This window comes from Poecilia reticulata, linkage group LG17 (genome assembly GCF_000633615.1).
Source record: "Poecilia reticulata strain Guanapo linkage group LG17, Guppy_female_1.0+MT, whole genome shotgun sequence".
NCBI classification, from domain to species: domain Eukaryota; kingdom Metazoa; phylum Chordata; class Actinopteri; order Cyprinodontiformes; family Poeciliidae; genus Poecilia; species Poecilia reticulata.
The window spans coordinates 30,382,212-30,401,979 of record NC_024347.1 but is presented as its reverse complement, the minus strand read 5'-3'; the positions used below and the strand labels follow the sequence as shown (position 1 = coordinate 30,401,979).

At 43.1% G+C, this 19,768-nt stretch overlaps 1 protein-coding gene across 12 annotated transcripts in view; it reads right to left on the bottom strand.

Annotated features, from left to right (window-relative positions):
- Positions 1-797: 797 nt before the first annotated feature.
- The window catches only part of efr3a (EFR3 homolog A (S. cerevisiae)), a 61,908-nt gene continuing 42,937 nt past the window's right edge, over positions 798-19,768 (bottom strand). For 3 of the 12 annotated variants that reach the window (XM_008434774.2, XM_008434771.2, XM_017310061.1), the window contains 18 exons: positions 19,546-19,624; positions 18,285-18,420; positions 17,675-17,752; positions 14,297-14,464; positions 14,098-14,212; positions 12,945-12,996; positions 12,084-12,256; positions 11,923-11,998; positions 10,088-10,249; positions 8,638-8,769; positions 8,455-8,522; positions 7,906-8,033; positions 7,322-7,372; positions 4,291-4,370; positions 4,095-4,176; positions 3,743-3,846; positions 3,585-3,634; positions 798-2,979 (listed from right to left, as the gene is read on the bottom strand). In XM_008434774.2, the coding sequence (XP_008432996.1) occupies positions 2,874-2,979; positions 3,585-3,634; positions 3,743-3,846; positions 4,095-4,176; positions 4,291-4,370; positions 7,322-7,372; positions 7,906-8,033; positions 8,455-8,522; positions 8,638-8,769; positions 10,088-10,249; positions 11,923-11,998; positions 12,084-12,256; positions 12,945-12,996; positions 14,098-14,212; positions 14,297-14,464; positions 17,675-17,752; positions 18,285-18,420; positions 19,546-19,624 (1,840 nt within the window). In that variant the 3' untranslated portion in view covers positions 798-2,873. The other 9 variants (XM_017310052.1, XM_017310054.1, XM_017310053.1 and 6 more) reach the window with 9 other exon arrangements.

Genomic DNA, 19,768 nt, shown 5'->3' with positions numbered 1-19,768 from the left:
TGATTTCATGACCAAACTATTTGGTGAAAAAAGGTTTAGATCTAAAGAAAAACAACTTTCTATAACGGCTCATTTTCACCAGAATAATTTCTATGATTCGAGACAAAGATTCATGATCCGACTCAACGACGACAAGAAGAAACGATGATTCAGCGTTTTTTCAATGATATGTCTGAAATCTCCACCAGGCAGCAACTGAACCATGTGRTGCAGAAAATGGACAGAAATATACGATCTGCTGCGTCAGCAACATTCATCACGTTTTCCAGCCMCGTCKAAAACAAGCCGGACCGGACCGGACCGGACCSGGCGGTGAAACGTCAGGTTCTAGACGGATCGGGTTTCACAGCGTATTTTATATTTAGAGAACCAATCATGCTGTTAGTTTGGGAAGGTTGGGATTCACAAACGGCTCGGTTTGCTCCGGTTTTGGATCGGGTTCTGTACAGAAGCTGGTGGATGATCTCAACCTGCTCGGCTCTCCTTACAGCTGCACAGATAAATTATTACTAGACTAGACAACGATGTGGATCGCGTTGTGATGAAGCTCTTGGCAGCAGGAAAGCAGCCCGTCTTCTCCCAGAACCTCAGGTTCCTAAAACAAACCGTCCCTGAAGTTAAAGGCTCATTTCCGGGAATCTCAGGTAAAAACTGAACCGGGTCCCGGTAAAAACCGCCCAGTACCTTTTATATCAGCCACCAAGATTCTGGAAAGACACTGGAGGAGAAGAACCAGACTGAATATTTAGCTGCTAAGAAGCRTTTGGAAAATAAAAYCTGTCAAATATTTGCTTCTAGATTTAATTCAGGAACAGAGAAACGGAGCTSAAAGTTTTGCAGGATTAACTTTTATTTTCCATTATCTTGACCTGTGAGTTCTGGGGAAGAGCGGCKCCATTTGCTGCCGTTAGCTTTAGCTTTAGCACATAAGGCTTCAGTCTGAAACCGACTCCTGGTGGTCACAGTTGGTATTGCACCTTCAGGAGCTCCCATGTTGATCCGTTTCCATCTTTTGGACCCGAACTCAGCGACAGTCAGCGGTTCTTTCTGAACGCGTCYTAATAGATGTTCTGCTGGTTTTGGTCTAGTTAAAGTAATGAAACCAATCTACAGTTCAGCTTTAACAGGCTCAGGTTGGTGAATAAAAACCATCAAAAGTCACTTTTCAGGAAGCACGACGAGCTCAACGTACAACAGAACCACCGGGAAACGATTCGGATCAGATCCAGCTCGATGTGCCCGGATCGTTTGCTCATGTCTGACCTTCAGCCTGGAGTCCTGATCAGCAGCAGCAGGACGTCAGACCAGAGGATTACAAAACCAGCTGCAGCCCGACCAGAACCAGGAACCTCCACACTCAGAACCGACCCRCTACTGCMAACTTTACACCTTTGGGTTCAGTAGCCATGACAACAACCTCTAAGATTTTACAGCTTTTTAAACCTGCTTTAAGAAACTCCAGGAATATCGATGCAGCTTTGATTTAAAGGGTTGATGAGGCTCACGAAGCCGCTCACACACCTCATAATCTGGAGCTAATCCCGCGGCTTTAATCCCAGCTGGAAGCGAACTCTGGTAGAAGGGCAGCCTTCCTAAAACCACCATAAATACAACGTCATGGTGGGAAAGTGTCGCCTCTTTAGCCAGTTAGCTGGTCAGGCAGTAGCCAAACAAGCTAGCGCTTCAAGTCCGTACATTGTGATGCACTGCCCCCTGTTGTTCATGTGCTGAACTGCACCATGTTGGTGTTTCTGTTGGAGCGAGACGAAAGTAAACGGGTTGAAAACAGAAGTGCAAACTAATTAATTATGACTGCGGTTGTTTCCACTTTGTTAAATATGTGGCAGCCATATTGGACTTTTATTTCAAGGTTCGTAAAAATTGTAATTCTTTATAATTCTGCTTAATAATGCATGAATGTTGAAGCTTTTCTGTTTATTTTGGTCAAACATTAAACTCTGAAGAAATATTTCTTCCATCAGACCTAAAATATTTCATCATGATTCACAAGACAAAGTAAAATATGTCAAGTTTGACTTTATCCTTAAGAACCTAAACATGAATGAATTTTACACCAACAGTTCTAGTGGCTGTGATTAAGAAAAAATCATTTAGTCTATGAACACAGAGGGCAGAAAAAATTAAGATTTAAACAAGAAAACTTGTTGAATTACATTAATTTAACATCACAAAATTCATTATAATCTGTAAACAAAGATTTATTTTTGGACCTTATGATTCTGGAAAAATGTGTTATTTTGAAAATTAATCATCTGGTTCTGAAATATTTGGAAACTGATCATTTTTATCATTTTCTTCTCTATAAGTAAAAACTAACTGAGTTTATTTCTAAGTTATTCCTGGAAAATCTGACAGACAAAATCCCGTTTCACCGACTTCCTAGATTGAACAAATACTGAGAATTTTAATCCAAGAATCATTTTGTAAAAGTTGTGATTTTGTAAATCTTCAAATCCTTAAAAAGCTTCAGGAATAAAAACTGGATCCGTTTCACCAACCGTGAGCCGTTTGAACTGAACCGATTCGTGTTTTATGGGTAAATATCGGGCCGATCCATCAGCTGTTCTACTGGATTCTCTGCTCAGAAGCTGTTGAACCTGCAGGTGGTTTTAATCCAACAGGATCGTTTAGTTTTTCCACACGGCGTGAAGCATCGACATCAACACGAAGCGTAAAGCGGTTTGCGTTGTTCTGGTTTTGTTCTGTTCCACCGTTTGGGTTCAGGGACGCGAATCAGAGAAACGAGGTGCAGCCGGGTCAGCAGGTCCGAGTCTCTGATTGGCTCCCTGCCGCCTCGCAGCGCGCTGATTGGAGGAAAAGCGGAGGTTGCCTGTGTTGGTGTTTTTAGTCGTTCAGTAGACACACAGGTCCGGGAACTTCATCTCGTAGACGGGAACGGACGGATGCTGGGTGTGACCCGCTGAGATGGAAACCACGCCGGACGGGCTGGGCGGCGGCCTGCAGGGGGCAGAAAAACATCCCTACTGGTTTCACTGGTTTATTACTGGTTTCTGACTCTTTGTTTCATTTCTTTATGACTTTTGTCAAATTCAGTTTCGTTTAGTTGGTTTTTAGAGAGCAGCTGCTCGTCTTCATTAGTTTTTATTTAAATACTGTTTAGTTTACTGTTTTTTTCATACTTTGGTTAATTTTTAGGTGCCAAATAAAAAAAAGTGGTTATGTTTACATTGATTGGAGAATCAACAGAAGAAGCCATTTTAAAAAAATGTTATTGAACCACAAACTGACTTTAGTGTTTAATGAAAACTTTTGCCGTTTTGCTGCCAGGTTAAGTTGCTGGGAGGAACCTGGGAGTATCATGATGAAAATAATAAGAGTTTCACATGGGTTCAAAAGGCTAATAAATACATTCATAAACATGAATATCTATAATTTCAGTCTGTTTCAGTTAGTTTTATAAGTGAACAATACTGGTTATCATCGTTTCCCTCATTAATTATTGTTTTTGTTTGACATATTCACCAATATTTTGTTGTAAATAATAAAAATCATCTTTGGAAATCCTGAATAAAGCATCTTAGGTTTCAGTAATGAAGACGTACCGGATGGTGAGCTCAAAGATCTGGGCCAGGCGGTCGTGGAGCATGTTGGCCTGCAGGGAGGGAGGAGAGAGTTTCAGATGTTTCGGACCCGGTTCTCCATCTCACCAAACCACATGGCATGTTTCAGTTGGGTTCTGTGACCCGTCCTGGTTTCCCACCTTGGACTCGCAGTGAGCAGCGATCTCCTCAAACGGAGCTTTCTGGAACTTCTCCATCACCTGACGCCTCTTCTCCCTCTCCTGCTCCTCCAAGCCTGTCGTATCTGCAAGACGATCGCATGAGACGGGAATACGACACGTCAGGTTCTGACTAAATGTTCTGCACATTTGGATGAAACAGAAACGGCAGAAATGAGTTCAACCGTAACGTTGATGAGGAAAAGAAGCCGTCAGGTTCTGCTGACCTCTGTTAGCTCCTCAGCTAACCTTAAAGTCCAACTAACCCCACATTCAGCAAAAGTTAGAGAAAAACTGAACCAGTTTGGAAATAAACCATCACATCAGTACAAACAGAGGCTTTTGATACGGTGGATGATCTCACCGATGGCCTTCTTCAGGGTCTCAAACGTGATCTCCTCAGCCAGCTCCGACTGCTGATGGGAGAAACCCAAACAATGCGATTCAGCGGGAACTTTTCACATGAATCAGCTTAAAAACTCATTTTTTATCTTTTCATAAGTGACTTTGTGTCATAAAATGAGTCGGACCTTATCTGGCAGGCTGCTGGACATGATGTCCACCTGGAGGGAGATGGTGTCCACAAAACTCTTCCTGCGGGTCAGACGGTCTTCATCTGCAGCAACAGACAGTTACATCATTAAACTGCTGCGTTGGATCAAAAGAGCTTCAGGGGAAAATTTCATCATATTTTGAAGCAAAAAAATAAAAAAAAATGGCATCAGAACTAAAACAAATCACTGTTGGTTTTTCTTCCATTTTCCAGAGCAGATCAGTAATTTAAAGCATTTCCTGACATAATGACTGAATATTGAGAGAGCATTTCTAAAACAGACCATATGTGGAGAGGTGATTAATCATTTGGACAAACTGAACCCACATTTTAAATGGGAAAAAGTCAATCTGAACAAAATGTCTGCAGGCATCGATTGTTAGAAAACAACAAACTGATTTCTCTTCATGTTTTTCTGCACGTTAAGTTGGGATAATTTGCTGCAGCAGCAGGTTGTTTCTCGGTGTCTGAGCCAAATGAATGACAGATTTTTAATCAGTGGCTTGATGATGAGTTTTAGCTTTGCAGATGACATTTTGTTGGGTGAAAACTGGAGTCAGTCAAACAGTCTGACCATCTGTGTTCCCATAATAATGTTTGATTGTGAAGCAGTGAAACTCTGCAGACTAAAAACAGACTTTTAGCTGCTTCCATTCACTGCTTCACATTGTTGATTTAAACTTCTCTCAGAATAAAAATGCTGGTCAGAACTGGAGCAGAAATGACATTGAAGTTTAGATTCCTCGCCACCAACACGCCATGGAGCTTTTAAATCCCTCAGTAGAGTGCCTGTCTGTTAGGTCTCCAAAACTCCTTTGAGTTTTGCGTAAAAAGACAAAGGCAAATTTTACATAAAATAAAGTAGCAAAATATAATGAATTAAGTATTAAGTAATATGCGCATTTTAGATTAAAATAAAATGGTTAAAAACAAACTAATGAACATTGTTGAAGATGAAATTACTGATCAAATATTTGTAGAAAGTAATAAACTAATCGTTCTAGATAATGAAGTTTTTCCAGAACGTAAAACATTTCTCACAGCTGTGTGGTTTTATAGAAGTTATTTTATGTCTGCGAGCAGAAACACACAGAGGTTCAGCCGCAGAGCTCCGGGTTTCTGTAGGGGAACAAATGGGATTCATTCGGGCCGAACCGAGTCTGGTGAGGTTCTGGAAGCCCCCGGAGCGGCCGCTGGTTGTTGTTCTGCAGGAGGAGATTAAAGTGCAGCAGAGTTTGACGGAGCAGGGTCAGCCGAGGTGTGAAAACAGAAGACAAACGCGGCGCTTTATAATTAACTTTCTCCGTGAGTCACGGCGACCTTTGCTGCGAACTCTGAGCAGGAATGACTCAGCAGTCGGCACTAATCAGGAACGTCGTCCCAAAAGACGGGAGATTAAAGACGCGCAGAAAGCCGGGCTCTTACTTCACTGACATTTGCTCTTTATGTTTAATAAACTCTTCAAAATTCAGAGGAAAGCAGAGAAAAGCCTCACAGGCTGGAACTCCAACAGGAAGAACATCGTTTACGCCGATTAAAGAGAAAATCAGATGAAAGAAAATAGTTTGCAGGTCACTTCTGAACGTCATCTTCAAAAAAATCCTGGCCAAAAGTGTTGAAAACGGTCCTGTGTATTTTTCTCAGCATCAGCATGGAGTTTAAAAATATCGCTACAGCCAAAGCAGATCAAGGTACAAATGCACAGGGAAGTATTTCCCACATGAAGCTTCGCTAGCAGCACAACGCTAAAAACAGAAACATTTATTTTACAACAGGAAGTAATAAACTCCTCCTCCTCTGTTGAGCTCCGAAACTCAAACCTCACAACAGAAACATAAAACACAGTGGTGGGAAACTTCAGCTAATGAAGGAGATCATTTTTGGTGCTAACTTTGAAAACATTTGGCTCACTGAGCTTCTTCTGATTAAAACAAGTCACTGAAAACTAATTTGACCCAAATAGCTTTGAATTTTTCTCCACAATTCATTTAAGTTTGTTGTTTTTTTGTTTTTCTGCAGATTATTCAGGTTGAAGACGTGAAAATGTCACACAGTAGATTCTGACCGTGTGATTCTTTAAACTAGTGTGAACAAATAGTCTCTGTATTCTCATTTACTTTCTCCTGCTGAGTCAGTTTAGTGTGAATCTCTTCATCCTTTCAAAATAAAACGTCGCCTGGAGACACCAGGAGGTTCTTCTGCTCAGACTTGAATTATTTTTGGTAAAACTTAAAGCAGTGAACATCGTGGAGTTACAACTAGTACATATAATAATATATATTAAAGCTTTCAATAGATGGTGAACGTGGTGCAAAACCAAAAAGAAAGTTAATTTATTTTGAAATAAATACACATTTCAGCTACCAAACTACTTACATGAACTACATCCTGAAATACTCACCACAATGAGTCCAGACGCAAAGCAGGTAAAATAATCAAACAAGTTGTTAAAGTGCTTTACAGTCTAAAACAACATAATCAGCTTCTTTGCTTTTGGTTTATTTTTTAATAGTTTGTCAGTTTTTTCTGATGGTTTAAAAAACATTTGGATGTGAAACGTTTTGATCTCAGCAGCTAAAAAAACAAACTTTCCTTCATTCATATTCTACAGATTAATAACCTCAGTTTATATAAATAAAAGTTTTACAAAACCATACGTTTACCTCTAACAGAGTAAAATTATTTTGAAGTCATTATTTTTGTCTGATTAAATTTTTTATACAAATATTTCTTTACTTTTATTCCGGTCATTTCTTGCATAAATATATCAAAGTGATGCATCTCTTAGTTGAGTAAAATCTGTGGTGGTGAAGCCAAACTGCATCCAGAGAAACTCCTTCATGGTTTCAGCTGAACAAACGATGTGGGCGGAGCCTGATCAGCGGACCAATCAGAACACTGGAATCCTCGGCAGGAAGGAAGGAGGAGCTACAGGAAGTCTCGAGCTAAACTGAGCTCATGTTTTACCTACGGGAACTAAATCTACAGAAATCCACAGCGGCTTTTACCTCTGGACGTCTGCTTGCACCTGTGGATGATTTTTCCTACGGTGTAAAGAACTGAACACGAGGCAGCAGGAACAGAGCGAAAATACAGATTCAAATCAACCAACACTTCATTTTTACTCCTCATACTTTAACATATTGATGTCTTGTGCATAATTTAGACAATTTTCTACCGTTTATATTTTAGGTGTTTTATTTGTTTTTAACCAATTGTGTCAGTTCCACATTCTTTATAAACCTCTGAAAAATTGCCAGCAATATTTTAAAAAAAAAGCTGAAGTCATAAGACAGATGTTAATTTAGTCTAATCAAGTGAGAAACACCTACTTCATGTTACAAGCTGGTTCATATTATTCCACTGAAAGGACCAGGAAAGTTCTAGAAAGCACCTTGTAAGTTCAGCAGCAGGTTAAAGCCACAGCTGTCCATACAGCTGCTTCTCTGGTCAGTAGCTACACATTGCATTGGTGCTTCTGTCATTTTAAAAAGGAAATGTCCAACATTTGCCATCTTGAATTGCTTTAAGTGTTTTTTTTTCTGATCAATCCCAACAGGAATCGTTTCATTAAAGAAGCAGGGCGTCGTACCTGTGACCTGGGGAATGTAAGGGATGGACAACCTCTCCACGTTGTATCCTGGGCCTGCCAGGCACTCGGCCATGTCCGCCGTCTGGAAATACAGCTGCCTGTCGTCTTTGTCCAAAGACTGAGGGAGACTGGAGGACGGCAGGAAGACATTCAGTCAGTAAATAAACACGATGAGATGTGAAGGTCGTGAAACCTGAACCTGGTCTCATCAGCAGGTTTTTATTTTCCCACTGAGAGAAAGTGAAGTTGGTCATTATATTCCTCTCATACAGGATTAAAGATCAACTGATAAGCATTTACTGCCATCTGGTGGAAAGGTGGAGGACTGCCGTTGTTTTTAGATAAATATGACCAAACTCCCTGTAATGTTTATTGGATGTCATGAGGAGAAATAAAACAGGGTTTTGTGTTGGTGGCGAGTTGCTGAACAAACATGGCGGCTCCATCGTGTATTCAGATGAAGAGGAGCAGAGCTGATGTAGACTCAGGTTAGGAACCAACGAATCCTTCTGATTTAGGCCTCAGACCTGCTGGGGAGTGGATACTTACGGACACTTGTCTCTGAAGATGTGTTCAGGCAGGAGGTACGGAGCGTCCATGTTTCTCAGCTCGATTACCTGCAGAGGAGTGCAGGTAATTGGGAGTGAAGCTAAAGCAGGAAGGAGGATCCGATGCCAAGAAACACACAAACATGTTCCATGTAACCAGCAGTGGCTTCGGTTGATGACGCACCTTGCTGACGTGTTGACAGAACGGCGGGTTGGCGATCATCTGACTCAGGAAGTTGAGGTACGCCGCCACCAGCGCCATGATGCCGCAGCGGATGGACATCGGCATGTTCTCCTCGTTGTTCAGGGCCATTTCCTGCAGGAAGCAGGAAGACGCTTACAGAGCAGGCCTTCTGCAACGCGCCGACTGCGTCATGCTGTCAGAGTGAAGGTCCAGCATAAAGAGCCCAACATGAAGCTGAGCAACCGTTTCTCTGCAGGCTGACGCAACATTACATAACCTCAGCATGATGTGGCTGATCCGATCACCTCATCACAGGCCGACGTGCCGATAGTCAAAGCGTTTAGTCGACCATGTCAGGGTAGCAATGTGCTGCACATCCATCCCGGGATAAAAACCCAGCAGGTGCCAAGGATGTTACTTTCTGCTGCTTTCCAACATCCTGAGGGGGAATTTCCCAGGAGTTACCGGAGATTTCCCCAGAAAACACAGAACTGCTTCCAGACACCAGTGATAAGGGTTTATTCTACCTGGACTCACAGGCGACATTTCCAGAACCATCGTACCCTGGTTCTGGTTTACTCTCCTGGGTCCGACCTGCTGCTGGACCTGCTGAGGCTCCTTTCATTGGTTCATACGGCAGGATTTTCACACACATGATGGTAAAAACCGTCAGTATAGCAGGTTTGCCGTGAGCAGCACTCCACCAAGCATTCAGATGTCAGATGAGGAATCTGAGTTTGGATCCAGGATAAACAAACATGGCCGACTAACGTGACGGTGAGAGTTTATATTTAACGGACTTTCTGGTCCATCATGTCGGCAGTTCTGTCTTCACCTCGTTTTCTGACCGCTTCGTTCAGCAGGTTCTCCTCCGTTATCAAGGAATGCCACGCACTGCGACATCGGGCCGAGACGATCCAACATGTTGGACTTTAGATGGGATCAGTCTGAACACATGGCAGGATATCAGTTCGGATCAGAACCGTCCTGATAGTCGGGACGGTTCTGAAGGTTATTGGAGGAAAATCAGGACAAAGATCAGCATAAACCTCCTGAACGAGTCGTTATCCGAACCCTCCGATCTGAACTGATGCGTCTTTTTCCCAGAACCCAATCAAGGTTCTTCCTCTGAACTTATAACCCACTTTACCAGAACCAGCAGGCTGCTGTAAACGGACCTTCACACTACCCTCCCAAACCTGACTCTGAACTTTGCTAGAACTGAGTCAACTTTCCCTGAACTTCCTGGTTGCTCTCCTGAAACCCACATGGTACCGGCATGTTACCGGCCATCATGTTTAACTGGCGGAAGTCCCTCCGTCATACAGCTGCAACATTATAAGAACCTTTTCAATGAAACACCGTCTGCAAGCTCCAGGAAAACATCCAGTAAGTTCTAGAAAGGCCTGGGATCAGGCTACATCCTGGGTCACAATGACCAGAGCGTCACCTGCAGAGCGACGGAGAGGCGGATCAGGTCGATGACCACTTCCTCGTTGGCCAGCTCGATGGTCAGGACGGCCAGCGTGGTGAAGAGCAGCTCGAAGTTCTTGTGGACGTTGTCTTCCTCTTTGCAGCCCAGGTAGACGTGGCGGTAGAGCTGCTGGCCGTGCTGCAGGGAAACCAAGACGAGAAAGGCTGAAACATCAACGCTTCAGTAAAATCTTTCATTTCTTCCTGGATGTTCAGACACGTTTAAACCACCAGGAGCTGCTGCATCATGCAGGGTTCGTCTCCACGGCCGACTCAAATCACGAAGCTCCCCGCATTTATAAAGTCAGTTCTATTAATGAGAAAACTTCACTTTGGATCCATCTTTAACCAAGAACAGACTTCAAATATGGAACCTGCTAAAGGCAAAGAGTGGAGACACAGAGGGCAAAACCAGGACCCAACAGGACTCCTGGTGTCGACCCAAAGTCAGACATACAGAACCGTCCTGAAGCCCGATGGACTCTGGCTGCTTTTTGGAAACATTTTGAACCTGAGGAACAATTTAAATGGATCTTTATTCTGCTTTACTCCCAGCATCCTCCATCCTCCTCCTCTGTAGAAAGAACTCATCAGGGATCAGTCTAATCCCTGGCAGAAACAACGGACCGCCCGCTGCTTGTGGGACTGGAGCAAACAAACGGGTCTGTTTGTGTCGGTGCTAATGAAGCGTCGAGTCTCCTGGTGGGACGATGCGTCTCATTAATAGCATCTTAATAGCTGCTGGACAGAAGCGAAGCTCCCTGACAGTGAAGGATGGCAAACATTAACGTCCGATCCGCTGCCGACGTTCAGCCAGCAGGGGGCAGCGTCCGAGGAAACACGACGGTTTTAAAAACATGTCAGACTCCGTTTGATCAACAAATGAGTCCAGGAGAATTTACTGCAGTTCAACAGAATATCTTCTCTTAGATTCTTTAAACAGATTATTTCAACACATCGGCTTTACTTGGAAACTTAAATGCCAAATTACTGACCTGCTGCAAAGAGACTCCGATTCCTGCTAAAAGATTCGTTTCTGGATGGAAAGCTGCAGGTCGAGTATGAAATGAATAACCGGGGCGCTGAGGCAGGTTAATGGAAAGCAAAGACGCCTCTAATGAGTAACATTTGGGTTCCATTAAAGCAGAACCGGTGCCGGTTCCGGTTCTGCAGGCTGCAGCTGGTGTGAGAATCACGGGTCAACCTGTTCAACCGGCAGCGTCTTGAGGGAAATGTCACAATCTGAGGCTGAACGGCCACTTCCTGTCGGGGTCAGCGAGCTCGCAGGACTCCTAAACGGAAACCAGCCGCACATTTCAGGTCATAGGGGAGTTTTCCTCCCAGTTCATGGGATTCGGTGTCTGCTCTCTCAAAAAAAAAGGTCAGTTTCTCTCTAAAACCGTTTTTCTCTTGTGTTTTTACTTTTCTGTGCGAGTCATTGTGGCTCCAAGAAGCGCCGCAGATTAATATCAGAATAAATAATAAAATAATCCCCATTACCGTCCCCCATGGATGCTTAGAGGGTAACATTCCGAGAAACAAAGATGCATTTCCATGGATCAGCTTCTTCACATGCAAACTGAGCTCTACTACCTGAACACTTGGTTCTTTATTTTCCCCAGCAGCTCAAGTTTCACCTTTCCTGGAATCTAAGGCTGAATCATCATTCCCACCAGTCCCGTCTAATCCGCTTTAATCCGACTCCGGCCTGTTTGTTAGAAAGTCCGGTTCAGTTGGTGAGGTGTGAACGCTAATCGACCTCTGGTCCCACTAACCTCGGTTAAAGTGAAACAGTAATTTTCTACTTTTTACCTTTTTCATGAATGCAACATCTTGCTTGGATATTTTCTCCCTTTTAATCTTCAGAGCTGCGACGTTGGGGATGATCCTGCAGGAGGGAGGAAACCAAACCTGAGTCTGTGGCTCAGGGAGCAGGCAGGAGGTCGTCCGACCGACCGCGCCGCCGCCGTTACCTGATGCCGCGCAGCTTGGCGCGGTTGTCATGGCGATCGATGATGTTGTGGAGGATCTCGAGGACCAGCTGCCTCAACTCGCTGTCCTCCATCAGCGAGATGGAGAAGAGCGGGTCCAGGAAGGGAGGCGGCAGCGCCGACGACATGGACTTGGACTTGAACCCGGAGGTCACCTGAGGAGACAAGAGGAGAGTTGTTACAGCAGGGGGCGCCACCGAGCAACACCAGGATCAATTTAAACACCAAACACGATCAGCCCTTCAGCTGAACTCTGCTCCTCCAGCAGCCTCACAGATGAACCCGCTTTAACCTTTGACCCGGACAGCAGCCCTCAGTGTCAGTCAGCTGGGTCACCGCAGTTCGAAACAAACCGTTTCAGTCTGCAGCCTCAAACATGCAGGAATGCTCCAAACTTCCACGCTGCATCCGGCTGCAGGGTGAAGCCGGAGGCGAGCTGAGGAAGAGCAGAGACCCTCAGACGTAAGGGATTTCTGCCTGCACAGCGACGCTTTAGGTGTGCTGCAGCAGCTTCTGTATGAACTGGCTCTTATTTGCTTCTCAGCAGTGATGAGGATGTGGAAACTTTTCCCAGGTTTGTGTGTTTGTATTTCAGTGTGCAGCTGCTGCAGCCTCACAGACATGCGTCTGTAGCTGCGCGTCCAAAACCACAGAAATGCACAAACTGAAATAATGAAAATTAATTCACTTAATGGAAACAAGTCAATCTCAAAAAAACACGTTCTTTGATAAGTGTTTGTGGATTTTTCAGCAGTATGCTACTGGGGGAAACGAAGAAGAAGACGACAGGAAGTGGTCGCAGGATGATGGTTTGTTTTTTCTCTCAGTCAGTTAGTTTCTCACCATGATGAGGGAGCTGAGCAGCATCGTCTGGATCCTCTTGGTTCCCTGATGCCTGAAACCAAACAGAACCGGTCAGAACATCTGGTACCTGAATGCTGATAATTCACTGGATTAGACCAAGTTAAGGTGGAATAGTAAAGGTGGACTGGGAGGATGTGAAGTTGAATTGAATCGTTGACATGCTGCAGATTTCAACCTCAGCGCTAAAGGAAGGAAGGAAGCCTGACTGAGTCAGGAGGAAGAGGAGGAGGAAGAGGAGAACGGCGTTCATTTGATTTGGGATCATCCCTCTCTGCTCCCCTCAGGTCTGATGGATTTACTTGATTTTCCTTTTTCCATCTCGGCGACCGGCAGCTGAAGGCACCGCGGGGCGATCAGGAGAGAGAGAGTTTTTACTTTCTGAACGACAAAGAAATCAGCCGAGGGTCCGGAGACACGATGAAGATCCAACAGAGGAGGGCTGCAGCTAACGACCGTTAATAATCAATTATCCTCAGGATTAATCAATTATTATATAGACTATTCTGCTGTTTAATTCAATTTAGAATTTGGACAAATTCTGCAGATGTTTCATTTTAACACAACACTTTTTACACAATAACATTAAAATTAACTTATTTAAGAAAATCAACATTTTATGATATACTGACATTTATTTATTAAATTAATTATTGGATGGAATTTTTATTTTTTACAGAATTTGAATCAGGTGAAGCTAAAATTCACTTTAGGAGAAATTTACAGACCAAGTTTTTTTTTTTTGTCTTAAATGCTAAATATTTATATTTCTGTACGGTTTTGGTTTAATTTCAGCTCCGAGTCTGTTGTTCTTTCAGCAACTGGCCTTTTCTGGACTCTTTCTGCTCCAGTGAAAGATTAATCGATTACTAAATTAGCTGACGATTACTCCGTTAATCGTCTGGCTCCTGATACAATTCATCATCTTCATCATCATCCAGTGGGTCTGCAGCAGGACAGGAAATGGTTTCGTCTCAGTCTAGACTGGGATGTAGGCGGACGTCCATTTCCTCCCCGTCTCTGTTAAGTTTCTGCTGAGGATCTCTGGCGGTGAGTCATGATGATGAAGAGCAGACGCCTCCGCTGCAGCGCGGCCCAGAAACCCCGGGGCGCCGCGATGCAACGGCTGACTCACCCGATCTTCACCGTGTCCAAGGTGTGGCACGGCGTCCCGTACACCGGCACCTTCCCCATGATGAACATCATGACTTCGGCTCGCTGGTAATCTGGCAGGTTTCCACCAAAGAAGCCTGCAGGGGGCAGCAGAGAGACGGGTCAGAGCTGCAGCAGACGCGGCGCTGATGGAGAACTGGCGAGGAGCGCCGCCGCCGCACCGATGGTCTGGATGATGGCGTTCTGCACGATGCGCTCGTCGCTCTCGCGGCCGCGCACCGACGACGCGCTGCTGCTGGAGTTTCTCCTGGAGCTGTCGCCCAGCTCGAAGTCCACGCTCATCCGCAGGTGCTTGAGCAGCGTGTTGAAGACCTCCAGGACCGTCGGACCTGCGGCACACAGGCAGGTTAAAGCCCAACAGGATTTGGACGAGACCAACAGCTTCATTTTAAAGATATAAAGAAAGATACTGTACCAGAAGGACAACACCAAATTTATTTATTTCTGCAAATGTGAGCAGGGCCACGGGAGTGGTTGACCTCTGATAATGCCTGAAGAACATTTTTAAAGATATGAAGAAATATCTTTCTTTATATCTTTAATTTGATATCGGCACAAATGAAAATTTTTGCTGCACAAACGTTGGACACCAATTATGTCTGATTTGAAGAAGATGGGGGGCTAACTTCACTCAGGTCAACAGTTTCGCCCAAAAACAACGAGAAACCCGCCAAACTCCAGACACGACGAGAAACCCGCCAAACTCCAGAAACCCGCCAAACTCCAGACACGACGAGAAACCCGCCAAACTCCAGAAACCCGCCAAACTCCAGACACGACGAGAAACCTGCCAAACTCCAGAAACCCGCCAAACTCCAAAAACGACGAGAAACCCGCCAAACTCCAGAAACCTGCCAAACTCCAGAAACCTGCCAAACTCCAGACACGACGAGAAACCCGCCAAACTCCAGACACGACGAGAAACCTGCCAAACTCCAGAAACCCGCCCAGATCTCAGCTTCTACTGGAACCCAGGATGTAGAACCACATGTGATGCATGTCTGTTTAACAATAATCCTCCATAAAGACACTTGATCAACCAATCACCAATCAATGATGACGTCATGCTCGACAGGGTCCAGATTTAAAAATAAATTTCTAATAAAAGTGCAATAATTCGGCATTTTAATGAAAACTTTGTGCTTTTCTGACACAAAACGGCTGAAAGATGTTTCCTCTCAACACTTTCTAAAATCCAGCCAAATGTTGTGAAAACCAGATGAAATTTTAACAACCTGCCATTGTTTTCCAGTCAAACCTGTTCAAACAATAACAGCAATATTAATATCAGGAATCAGCTCATATTTTCCATTCAGTCTCAACTGAACCCATATTTCAAACAGGTATCTGAACGACTCAGTTAGCTTCTTGAAACGCTACGTTTTCCTGAGATGTTTCAAATTTAAAGTTTTTTTCAGTGTTTTCTGACACTTTCACTTCAGTTTAAAGTAAAAAAAAAACAGAGTTACAGGACAGATACAAACCAGAGTATAGCATTGATTATAGATAAAACAGAGACGAGGAAAGAAACTAATAGATACTGGAAACAAAAACAGTGTCTAGAAAAGGGGAAGCACGGCCATTCGGTTGGTCCCATTATGTCATTTTATGTATTTACAGAATAATATTCAGGAAATCTGACAAGTTAAAGAGATTCAGTCACATAAAATCCAACTTTCAGTGACTCATTCAAGCTCTGAATGATGTTTCTGATCCAAAAATCCAAATTATGGAGGATTTTTCTTTTCAAACTGTAAAAAAAGTGTCCATCATCCATTTAGATGTTTTTATGGGGTTTTCTAACACTGATAACCAGCCATTTTAAGATTATGGCAGAAAATGAATAATAAATAAATGTGCTAATCTGTGCTTCTGTTAAAATAATCCAGAGTAATTAGAAAATGTTTGGTTCTGATGAGCAGCAGCAGCTCTTTGGTTCTGGGATGTAAATGTGATTCAGTTTTTTCTGAATCCAAAATTAGCTCCAGCAGACACCTGCAGAAAAGTGCAGCTCACAGTGACGGCAGGCCTAATTTATTCTGTCACAGGAAGCAACACCTCAGATTATCAGCCAGTGCTGACTGGTTCACCCCGGCTGCCTGGGGCCCCCCGGGGCCCCGACCCCCTTGAAACATTATTCACCAAGTGTGCAGAGTTTAAAATGGACAGACGGATTCTTCCAAAGCAAATGCAACAAATAAAACATTTAGATGCGACATTAACCTGGTTCTCCAGAATAAAGGCTAAATCTACATCAGCACTATCAGCTACACCATCACAACACGGCTAACCTGCAGCTTCCCGACACTCCGAGTCACAACGAGGAGCGACCAGAAGAATCACAACAAGTTTACTGTGATAATAACATCAGAGTGTTTTAATCTGAAACGAGTCGCCGTGTTTGATTAAACCGTCGGTTCTTCTGGTCACTCTCCGCTTTCCTAAAACTACTAACCTGCTGGGATTACGGGAGCATTTCTACATGGACCCGACATCAACACGCATCCAAAACTTTTCATTCAGATGAAATATTTAAAAATATTCACTGCTGCTGGAATTTTACGTCTAAAAAGAACCAAACAAAACTGAAGATGTGAAACTTGAGAAATGGGATCAAGCTGAACAAAACAGTCACTGGCTTTGATTTATTAAGTCAGTTTAGGAAAAATTAGTCAGAAAAAAATGGAGCAAACATGAAGCTAATCATTTTATGAGTAGTGCAAGAGTTGGAAATAAACAAAGAACTAAAACTTTGACATGTTACACAGGTAATATTACCATGTATGTCTAATTAATTACTGATAAATATTTATCACTGATGCCTGCATCGAGACGCTAGCTTGACCGTTAGCGGTACTAGCAACAGCCAGCTCGTTTCTTAGCTCAGTTAGCTTGTGTCACTGTTCATCTGTAAGGTTAGCGTTTAGCTCCATTATTAAACCAGCTGTTAGTTTGATGTCCTGCTAGGTTGCTAGCTCTAACTGTAGGTTGAGTTTTTATTTTTAGCTGAGAGTTAAACTGCTAGCTCACGTTAGTTCAGCTGTTAGCTTGATTCTTAGCTCAGATTTTACTTTAGCTGAAAGCTTCACTGTTATTTTGCAGCTGTTATCCAGCTCCTTGGCTCAGATAAAAATTATCTTTTAGTTTGGTTGCTGGTTTCATCCTTCACTCAGTTTTTATCTATAGTTTAGCTCTAAACTCAACCGTTAGCTCAAATTTTCTCTTGGGTCTTTAGCTTCGTCTCCAGCTCGGCTGTCAACTGGTTTTTAAATGTTAGCCCAACAATCAGCCAAATTCCCAGTTTGCCTTTTAGATCACGTTAGCTTGCTACTTAGCTGAGCTCCTTAATGAGAACTTCTCTGTTTTTCCAAACTGACGGTTCTGACTGAACTTGAGGAAATGGAAACGTCTTTACATCTTCAGTTTTGTCTCCAACAGGATGAGGTGTGGATCGCCTGATTTTCCCAGGACGCTTGTTGATGTCGGGCGAGTCGAGGGGAAAAGCTGCAGACATTTTAGCCACAGTGCACGTACTGTACCGAGCCACAGATTGTGAGGAGTCGGGCTTTCGCTTTCAAAGGTGAACACGTCGCTCCCTTTGCACTCTGGGATCATTCCTGTCCACAAGGAATGTCGTTTTCCCAAAACATGGAAGAAGAAACAAGTTTCAGCTATTTTCTGAACTAATGAGCGTTTTTAATCATTTCCTCTGGTGGGAGATTTTCACCTTCATTTAACAACAGAAAAATTTTTTCACGGTGAATTAAAATGCTAATTTGTTTCTGCTGCTAACCTTCATGCTTCAGAAACATAATTTAATTACAAGATTTACAGGAAAAAACTGGAGCATTTCGATTCTGAAAGGAATAAAAATGTGATTTTAGATTATTTTTACAAATTAGCATAAAATTGAATGATTTATATTTATTATCTATATCTATAATTGTCTTTTTGAAGAAAGTAAATGCTTAAATTGAGTTTCATCGTTGATCAACCAACCATTGACTTGGAGACCTAAGAAATGTCTTTAAAAAAAGAAAAACGTCTAATTTTCCATTTTCTTCTCCAGCGAACTGCAGCGAAGGAGCTAAACGGACCTTTTCTCTGCAGAACCGCCGTTTCCTGGCGGCGCCGCGTTTTCAGACTCACCCACAGATCCTTTAGCAGCGATGGCCACCGTCTCCAGCAGAACCTGGACGATGCCGGCTCTGACCCGCGGAGTGCTCTTGTTGTTCCCGTCCAGGTGGGTCAGAACCTGCTGGATCACGTGGTGCGAGTGCTGAGCCTGGATCGGTCCGAGAAACACAAACATATATATTTATTTTTAGAAGTACTTCTACGATGCTGTACTTTCTACTCTTCAGTAAAATTTCTGGATTTTCTATCCGCTGAAGGAAAAACAGACATTTTCAGAAAGTTTTTTATTGGAAGAAACTCATTTGGAAAATTTTTCTTTTGCCCGATTTTGTTATTTATATGAATTATTTTCATTTTGGTCCTTAAAATGTAAAATAATTTCATTGAAATTAATATTTTTGGTCCATCTGATTATGTAATTTTAAAATTTTAAATGATAATTTGAGTAAACATTTCCATATATCCAGCCCAATCTCATCTGATGAAGTATTATAACCAGGATTTTAACTCAGAGTGAGGAAACAAACATGGAACCCAGAGAAGATGATGATGGTTTTCGGTTAAAGTGAAAATATTTTATTTTCTTTTGCTTTTGCTGCGAGAATAAAATCAACGTTTGTCTCACACTCTGCCATTGATTTCCTGCTGAGCTCAAGGTGACGACTTTAGAAACCCAACATTAGTTGGAGCTGCGTGTGAAACGGATCTCGAGCCAGCGCCAGGCGTTGGGTTTCACCTGAAAAACGCTGCAGCCGCTCCGGTTCTGCAGGATCAACACGGACTTCACCCGTTTTCTGCCGCCTTCAGATCAAAGAGGCTCGAGATGAAAATCATGCCGAACGAATCAAATTCTGACATAAAGGACGCGCAGACGGAAAAATAGACCAGACTTCTGCCATCATCGTGTCCAACACAGAAACACCTTCAGATAGAAGATGACAGATTTCATTTCCAAACAAGCAGATTCCTCCTCAGACTCTAAACGGCTATAAAAGGAGAAAAAAAATAATCACATGGAGTTCAACTTTTCCAACGACTTCAAGACTAATTCTGCTCAGCGGCTCCCCCTGGGTGTCAGGCAGACTAACTACAACCTTTCGGTTTTACAAACGTCTCGCCCACCAGTGGACATGCGAACCCGTTAGCAACACCTGGCTAGCTAACGCTACGTTTGTTTCTGCTGCATGAAAAGATTTTTAAAAAGAAAAAGTCTTCCTAAATCCTGCATTAATAGTCAAAACGTTACATGTTGACGTATTTCCATGAATGTTACCTGGATGGAGAACATGATGATTCTGAAGCAGGACACGGCGAACTCATTCGGGTCCCACAGGTGATGGTTGTCCAGGTGACTGAGAACCAAAAGCACAAAGAACCTCAAAATATGATTTGAACCTACGGAAAACCTTCCTGGACAAAAATTTAACTGTAAATCATGTACTGGTCCTGAACCTACGGAAAACCTTCCTGCACAAAAATTAAACTGTAAATCATGT